Source organism: Heterodontus francisci, chromosome 15, assembly GCF_036365525.1.
Source record: "Heterodontus francisci isolate sHetFra1 chromosome 15, sHetFra1.hap1, whole genome shotgun sequence".
In the NCBI taxonomy this organism is placed as follows: domain Eukaryota; kingdom Metazoa; phylum Chordata; class Chondrichthyes; order Heterodontiformes; family Heterodontidae; genus Heterodontus; species Heterodontus francisci.
In genome coordinates, this window is record NC_090385.1 from 93,640,190 (window position 1) to 93,648,678 (window position 8,489).

The 8,489-nt window shown below is 63.6% G+C and overlaps 1 protein-coding gene across 1 annotated transcript in view; it reads left to right on the forward strand.

The window, feature by feature from the left end:
- Positions 1-3,024: 3,024 nt before the first annotated feature.
- The window catches only part of wdr44 (WD repeat domain 44), a 115,587-nt gene continuing 110,122 nt past the window's right edge, over positions 3,025-8,489 (forward strand). Inside the window, exon 1 of the mRNA XM_068047854.1 lies at positions 3,025-3,317. Coding sequence (XP_067903955.1) covers positions 3,241-3,317 — 77 coding nt within the window. The 5' untranslated portion in view covers positions 3,025-3,240. The remainder of the gene's footprint in view (positions 3,318-8,489) is intronic.

Genomic DNA, 8,489 nt, shown 5'->3' on the forward strand with positions numbered 1-8,489 from the left:
AGAGCTTTATAAAGGTTCAGCATAACTTCCCTGCTTTCGTACTCAATGCTTTTGTTTATGAAGCCCAAGATCCCATATGCTTTGCTAACCACTTTCTCAATATGTCCTGCCACCTTCAAAGATTGATGCACATGCACCCCCAGGTCCCTCTATCCCTGCACACTATTTAGAACTGTGCTATTAAGTATATATTGCCTCTCTCTATTCCTTCTGCTAAAATGCATCACCTCACACTTGTCAGGATTAAATTCCATCTGCAGCTGTCTGCCCATTCTGCTACCCTATCTATGTCCTGTTGCAGGCAGTTCATATCAGCCTCACTGTTTGCCACACATCCAGGTTTGGTGTCATTGGAAAATTTTGACATTCTACTCTGTATTCCAAGATCCAAGTTATTTATATATAGCAAAAAAAAGCAGTGATCCCAGTACTGACCCTTGGAGAACACCATTGTCGACCATCCTCCTGAAAACAACCATTTACTGTGACTTGCTGTTTTGTGTCCTCAAGCTAATTTTTTAATGCAATTGGACACTGACCCTCAAGTGCTGTTTCTGACATTGGTGGGACTGAGGAGCCAGGGTGGGTGGGGTTAGGAACGGGGGAATCTTGACTATTTGTCACCCTCTTTCATTCATGGCAGTGAATCATGAAGAACTGTGATTGTTTTGCTGATATTTTCATCTCTACTACCCTACCTGACAGATCATCACACCTCCAATAGACAAGGCTATCCAAATATATCTGCTTTAGATTTACTTTTCACTAATTTAGTCCTTTTATGTTGACTTATGGCTGTGATTATCCATGCAAGTTGTGGGCAAATAGGCAAAATTCTCCCACGACTGGTCCCTGCTGCTTTAAGCATTGGAACGGCAGGACCATCACTGTGGTCTCCTCCACGGTCCATTGAGGAACACTGCAACTATCAGGTTTCTGTACAGTTCTGGGCACCACACTAGAGGAAGGATGTGATTGCACTGGACAGGGTGCAGAGGAGATTCACCAGGATGTTGCTTGGGCTGGAGCATTTCAGCCATGAAGAGAGACTGAAAAGGCTAGGATTGTTTTCCTTAGAGCAGAGAAGGCTGAGGGGGGACATGATTGAGGTATACAAAATTATGAGGGGCATTGATAGATAGGAAGAAACTTTTTCCCTTAGTGGAGGTGTCAATAACCAGGGGGCATAGATTTAAGGTAAGGGGCAGGAGGTCTACAGGGGATTTGAGGAAACATTTTTTCACTCAGAGGGTGGTTGGAATCTGGAACACGCTGCCTGAAGAGGTGGTAGAGGTAGGAACCCTCACAACATTTAAGAAGTATTTAGATGAGCACTTGAAATGCCATAACATACAAGACTACCGGCCAAGTGCTGGAAATTGGGATTAGAGTAGTTAGGTGCTTGATGGCCAGCATGGATATGATGGGCCTGTTTCTGTGCTGCATAACTCTATGAGTCGATAAGAGAGATCACTGGATGCAGTGGTGCTGTTGCGGCCCTCAATAGCAACGAATGTCTCAGCATTCGCTGCTATTGGGAAAGGAAAATCCGGGCCAATGACTTCTCAAAGAGGGTGGTCAATATGTGAAAGGGACTTGCCCAGGGTCAAGCTACTTGGTGCTGACCAAAGCTCATCGAATCACAGAATCGTTACAGTGCAGAAGGAGACCATTCGGCCCCTCGTGTCCACAGGCTCTGAAAAAGCAATTCCCTCAGGTCCATTCCCCCACCTTCTCCCCGTAATCCTGCATTCTTCCTTTTCATATAACTACCTAATTCCCTTTTGAATGCTTCAATTGGACCTGCCTCTATCACGTTCTCAGGCAATGCATTCCGGACAATAACCACTCGCTGCATGAAAAGGTTTTTCCTCGTGTCACTTTTACTTCTCTTATGAAATACTTGAAATCTGTGCCCTCTCATTCTCGACCTGAAATATTAACTGTTTCTCTTTGTTCAGAGAGGCTGCCTGTATTCCCAGCATTTTTAGAGTTAGGGAGGCACTTAGGAATCAATTGAAAGAATTATGAACTCTGAAGCCAACTCCCAGGACCAACCTGGTCACTGCCCTTCCCTTCCCTCTTTCCTCTTCAGGACCAGCCTGGTCACTGCCCTTCCTTTCCCCTCGTTCCTTCCTCTCCCAAGAACAGCGTGGTCACTGCCCTTCCCTTCCCTCTTTCCTCTCCCAGGACCAGCCTAGTCACTGCCCTTCCCTTCCCTCTCCCAGGACCAGCCTGGTCACTGCCCTTCCCCTCGTTCCTTCCTCTCCCAAGAACAGCGTGGTCACTGCCCTGCCCTGCCCTTCCTCTCCCAGGACCAGCCTGGTCACTGCCCTTCCCTTCCCTCTTTCCTCTCCCAGGACCAGCCTGGTCACTGCCCTTCCCTTCCTCTCCCAGGACCAGCCTGGCCACTGCCCTTCCCTTCCCTCTTTCCTCTCCCAGGACCAGCCTGGTCACTGCCCTCCCTTCCTCTCCCAGGACCAACCTGGTCACTGCCCTACCCTTCCTCTCCCAGGACCAGCCTGGTCACTGCCCTGCCCTTCCCTCTTTCCTCTCCCAGGACCAGCCTGGTCACTGCCCTGCCCTTCCCTCTTTCCTCTCCCAGGACCAGCCTGGTAACTGCCCTGCCCTTCCTTCCTCTCCCAGGACCAGCCTGGTCACCGCCCTTCCCTCCTTCCTCTCCCAGGACTAGCCTGGTCACTGCCCTGCCCTCCTTCCTCCCTTCCTCTCCCAGGACCAACCTGGTCACTGCCCTACCCTTCCTCTCCCAGGACCAGCCTGGTAACTGCCCTGCCCTCCTTCCTTCCTCTCCCAGGACCAGCCTGGTCACTGCCCTGCCCTCCTTCCTTCCTTCTTCTCCAAGGACAAGCCTGGTCATTGTCCTTAACTCCTTCCTTCGGCTCGCAGGACCAGACTATTCACTATCCTCCCCTCCTTCCTTCCTCCCTCACACTCTCACCAAGCTCCATTGCAACAGTTCTCGCGAGAACCGGTCGAAGCGAGAGCAGGAAGAGCAAAGCTTCCTGCGGGCGAGGTAAGGGCGCCTGCGCGAGCAGTTGGCAGTTGCGCGAGCCGGGCACAGCCGTTAGGGGACACCGCTGCTCGTGGGACAGGAGAAACGAGCAGTGCGCGTGCGCCAACCGCTGCCGTGTCGAGCCCTGAGATCCGTCTCTTACCTTCTTCATCAGCGGCGAACGGCTGGCAGGACAGTACCGCCCACTTTTCACCCGCCGAATGTAAATGGCTTCCGATACGAGTGACGCCGAAGAGTTCTACGATGCGGCGGAGGATGTCCACTTGGTCTCGTCGCCGGCCTCGTAAGTAATGAGTGCATCAGATTGGGGGCTGGGTGGAGGCGAGGCCCGTCTGCTTCGCCCACATCCCCGTTCAGTGCGCTGGTGTGTGTAACTCTCCCGACTCCACCAACCCCCCCACCTTCACCCCTTCCTCCCCCCCCCCCCCCACCTTCACCCCTTCCTTCCCCCCACCCCCCCCCCCCCCCCACCTTCACCCCTTCCTCCCCCCCCACCTTCACCCCTTCCTCCCCCCCCCCACACCTTCACCCCTTCCCCCCCCCCCCCACACCTTCACCCCTTCCCCCCCCCCCCCCACCTTCACCCCTTCCTTCCCCCCCCCCCCACCTTCACCCCTTCCTTCCCCCCCCCCCCCACCTTCACCCCTTCCTCCCCCCCCACCTTCCACCCCCTTCCTCCCCCCCCCCCCCCCACCTTCACCCCTTCCTCCCCCCACCCCCACACCTTCACCCCTTCCTCCCCCCCCCCCACCTTCGCCCCTTCCTCCCCCCCCCACCTTCGCCCCTTCCTCACCCCCCCCCCCCACCTTCACCCCTTCCTCCCCCACCCCCCCCCCACACCTTCACCCCTTCCTCCCCCACCCCCCCCCCACACCTTCACCCCTTCCTCCCCCCCCCCACCTTCGCCCCTTCCTCCCCCCCCCCACCTTCGCCCCTTCCTCACCCCCCCCCCCACCTTCACCCCTTCCTCCCCCACCCCCCCCCACACCTTCACCCCTTCCTCCCCCACCCCCCACCCACACACCTTCACCCCTTCCTCCCCCACCCCCCCCCCCACACCTTCACCCCTTCCTCCCCCCCCCCCCACCTTCGCCCCTTCCTCACCCCCCCCCACCTTCGCCCCTTCCTCACCCCCCCCCACCTTCGCCCCTTCCTCACCCCCCCCCACCTTCGCCCCTTCCTCACCCCCCCCCCACCTTCGCCCCTTCCTCACCCCCCCCCACCTTCGCCCCTTCCTCACCCCCCCCCACCTTCGCCCCCTTCCTCACCCCCCCCCCACCTTCGCCCCTTCCTCACCCCCCCCCCACCTTCGCCCCTTCCTCACCCCCCCCCACCTTCACCCCTTCCTCACCCCCCCCCACCTTCACCCCTTCCTCACCCCCCCCACCTTCGCCCCTTCCTCACCCCCCCCCACCTTCGCCCCTTCCTCACCCCCCCCCACCTTCGCCCCTTCCTCACCCCCCCCACCTTCGCCCCTTCCTCACCCCCCCCACCTTCGCCCCTTCCTCTTCCCCACCCGCCCACCTTGCCCCTTCCCCCGCCCACTGCCCCACTTTCCCCCCTTCGCCCCTGCCTCCCCCTCACCTTCGCCCCTGCCTCCCCCTCACCTTCGCCCCTGCCTCCCCCCTCACCTTCGCCCCTGCCTCCCCCCTCACCATCGCCCCTGCCTCCCCCCTCACCATCGCCCCTGCCTCCCCCCTCACCATCGCCCCTGCCTCCCCCCTCACCATCGCCCCTGCCTCCCCCCTCACCATCGCCCCTGCCTCCTCCCTCACCTTCGCCCCTGCCCCTCACCTTCGCCCCTTCCTCTTCCCCCCCCCCCCCCACCTTCGCCCCTTCCTCTCCTCCCCCCCATCGTCGTCACTTCTCCTCCCCCCCCCCCACCGTTGTCACTTCTCCTCCCCCCCCCCCCACCGTTGTCACTTCTCCTCCCCCCCCCCCACCATTGTCACTTCTCCTCCCCCCCCCCCACTGTTGTCACTTCTCCTTTCCCCCCCCCCCACTGTTGTCACTTCTCCTTTCCCCCCCCCCCACTGTTGTCACTTCTCCTTTCCCCCCCCCCACTGTTGTCACTTCTCCTTTCCCCCCCCCCACCGTTGTCACTTCTCCTCCCCCCCCCCACCGTCGTCACTTCTCCTCCCCCCCCCCCACCGTCGTCACTTCTCCTCCCCCCCCCCACCGTCGTCACTTCTCCTCCCCCCCCCCACCGTCGTCACTTCTCCTCCCCCCCCCCACCGTCGTCACTTCTCCTCCCCCCCCCCCACCGTCGTCACTTCTCCTCCCCTCCCCCCCCACCGTCGTCACTTCTCCTCCCCCCCCCCCCCCCCGTCGTCACTTCTCCTCCCCCCCCCCCCCACCGTCGTCACTTCTCCTCCCCCCCCCACTGTCGTCACTTCTCCTCCCCCCCCCCCACCGTCGTCACGTCTCCTCTACCCCCCGCCCCCACCGTTGTCACTTCTCCTCCCCCCGCCCCCACCGTTGTCACTTCTCCTCCCCCCGCCCCCACCGTTGTCACTTCTCCTCCCCCCGCCCCCCACCGTTGTCACTTCTCCTCTCCCCCCCCCCACCGTTGTCACTTCTCCTCCCCCCGCCCCCACCGTTGTCACTTCTCCTCCCCCCGCCCCCACCGTTGTCACTTCTCCTCCCCCCCGCCCCCACCGTTGTCACTTCTCCTCCCCCCGCCCCCACCGTTGTCACTTCTCCTCCCCCCCGCCCCCACCGTTGTCACTTCTCCTCCCCCCGCCCCCACCGTTGTCACTTCTCCTCCCCCCGCCCCCACCGTTGTCACTTCTCCTCCCCCCGCCCCCCACCGTTGTCACTTCTCCTCCCCCCGCCCCCACCGTTGTCACTTCTCCTCCCCCCGCCCCCACCGTTGTCACTTCTCCTCCCCCCGCCCCCCACCGTTGTCACTTCTCCTCCCCCCCGCCCCCCACCGTTGTCACTTCTCCTCCCCCCGCCCCCACCGTTGTCACTTCTCCTCCCCCCGCCCCCACCGTTGTCACTTCTCCTCCCCCCGCCCCCCACCGTTGTCACTTCTCCTCCCCCCGCCCCCCACCGTTGTCACTTCTCCTCCCCCCGCCCCCCACCGTTGTCACTTCTCCTCCCCCCGCCCCCACCGTTGTCACTTCTCCTCCCCCCCGCCCCCACCGTTGTCACTTCTCCTCCCCCCGCCCCCACCGTTGTCACTTCTCCTCCCCCCGCCCCCACCGTTGTCACTTCTCCTCCCCCCGCCCCCACCGTTGTCACTTCTCCTCCCCCCGCCCCCACCGTTGTCACTTCTCCTCCCCCCGCCCCCACCGTTGTCACTTCTCCTCCCCCCGCCCCCCCACCGTTGTCACTTCTCCTCCCCCCGCCCCCACCGTTGTCACTTCTCCTCCCCCCGCCCCCACCGTTGTCACTTCTCCTCCCCCCGCCCCCACCGTTGTCACTTCTCCTCCCCCCGCCCCCACCGTTGTCACTTCTCCTCCCCCCCGCCCCCACCGTTGTCACTTCTCCTCCCCCCCGCCCCCACCGTTGTCACTTCTCCTCCCCCCGCCCCCACCGTTGTCACTTCTCCTCCCCCCGCCCCCACCGTTGTCACTTCTCCTCCCCCCCGCCCCCACCGTTGTCACTTCTCCTCCCCCCGCCCCCACCGTTGTCACTTCTCCTCCCCCCGCCCCCACCGTTGTCACTTCTCCTCCCCCCCGCCCCCACCGTTGTCACTTCTCCTCCCCCCGCCCCCACCGTTGTCACTTCTCCTCCCCCCGCCCCCACCGTTGTCACTTCTCCTCCCCCGCCCCCACCGTTGTCACTTCCTCCCCCCCGCCCCCACCGTTGTCACTTCTCCTCCCCCCCGCCCCCACCGTTGTCACTTCTCCTCCCCCCGCCCCCACCGTTGTCACTTCTCCTCCCCCCCCGCCCCCCACCGTTGTCACTTCTCCTCCCCCCGCCCCCCACCGTTGTCACTTCTCCTCCCCCCCGCCCCCACCGTTGTCACTTCTCCTCCCCCCGCCCCCACCGTTGTCACTTCTCCTCCCCCCGCCCCCACCGTTGTCACTTCTCCTCCCCCCCGCCCCCACCGTTGTCACTTCTCCTCCCCCCGCCCCCACCGTTGTCACTTCTCCTCCCCCCGCCCCCACCGTTGTCACTTCTCCTCCCCCCGCCCCCACCGTTGTCACTTCTCCTCCCCCCCGCCCCCACCGTTGTCACTTCTCCTCCCCCCGCCCCCACCGTTGTCACTTCTCCTCCCCCCGCCCCCACCGTTGTCACTTCTCCTCCCCCCGCCCCCCACCGTCGTCACTTCTCCTCCCCCCGCCCCCACCGTCGTCACTTCTCCTCCCCCCCGCCCCCCACCGTCGTCACTTCTCCTCCCCCCCGCCCCCACCGTCGTCACTTCTCCTCCCCCCCGCCCCCACCGTCGTCACTTCTCCTCCCCCCGCCCCCCACCGTCGTCACTTCTCCTCCCCCCCCGCCCCCCACCGTCGTCACTTCTCCTCCCCCCCCCCCCACCGTCGTCACTTCTCCTCCCCCCCCCCCCACCGTCGTCACTTCTCCTCCCCCCCCCCCCACCGTCGTCACTTCTCCTCCCCCCCCCCCCACCGTCGTCACTTCTCCTCCCCCCCCCCCCACCGTCGTCACTTCTCCTCCCCCCCCCCCCCACCGTCGTCACTTCTCCTCCCCCCCCCCCACCGTCGTCACTTCTCCTCCCCCCCCCCCCACCGTCGTCACTTCTCCTCCCCCCCCCCCACCGTCGTCACTTCTCCTCCCCCCCCCCCACCGTCGTCACTTCTCCTCCCCCCCCCCCCCCCACCGTCGTCACTTCTCCTCCCCCCCCCCCACCGTCGTCACTTCTCCTCCCCTCCCCCCCACCGTCGTCACTTCTCTCCTCCCCCCCCCCCCACCGTCGTCACTTCTCCTCTCCCCCCCCCCCACCGTCGTCACTTCTCCTCCCCCCCCCCCACCGTCGTCACTTCTCCTCCCCCCCCCCCCACCGTCGTCACTTCTCCTCCCCCCCCCCCACCGTCGTCACTTCTCCTCCCCCCCCCCCACCGTCGTCACTTCTCCTCCCCCCCCCCCCACCGTCGTCACTTCTCCTCCCCCCCCCCCACCGTCGTCACTTCTCCTCCCTCCCCCCCCAACCGTCGTCACTTCTCCTCCCCCCCCCCCCACCGTCGTCACTTCTCCTCCCCCCCCCCCACCGTCGTCACTTCTCCTCCCTCCCCCCCCACCGTCGTCACTTCTCCTCCCCCCCCCCACCGTCGTCACTTCCTCCCCTCCCCCCCACCGTCGTCACTTCTCCTCCCCCCCCCCACCGTCGTCACTTCTCCTCCCCTCCCCCCCACCGTCGTCACTTCTCCTCCCCCCCCCCCACCGTCGTCACTTCTCCTCCCCCCCCCCCACCGTCGTCACTTCTCCTCCCCCCCCCCCACCGTCGTCACTTCTCCTCCCCCCCCCCCCCACCGTCGTCACTTCTCCT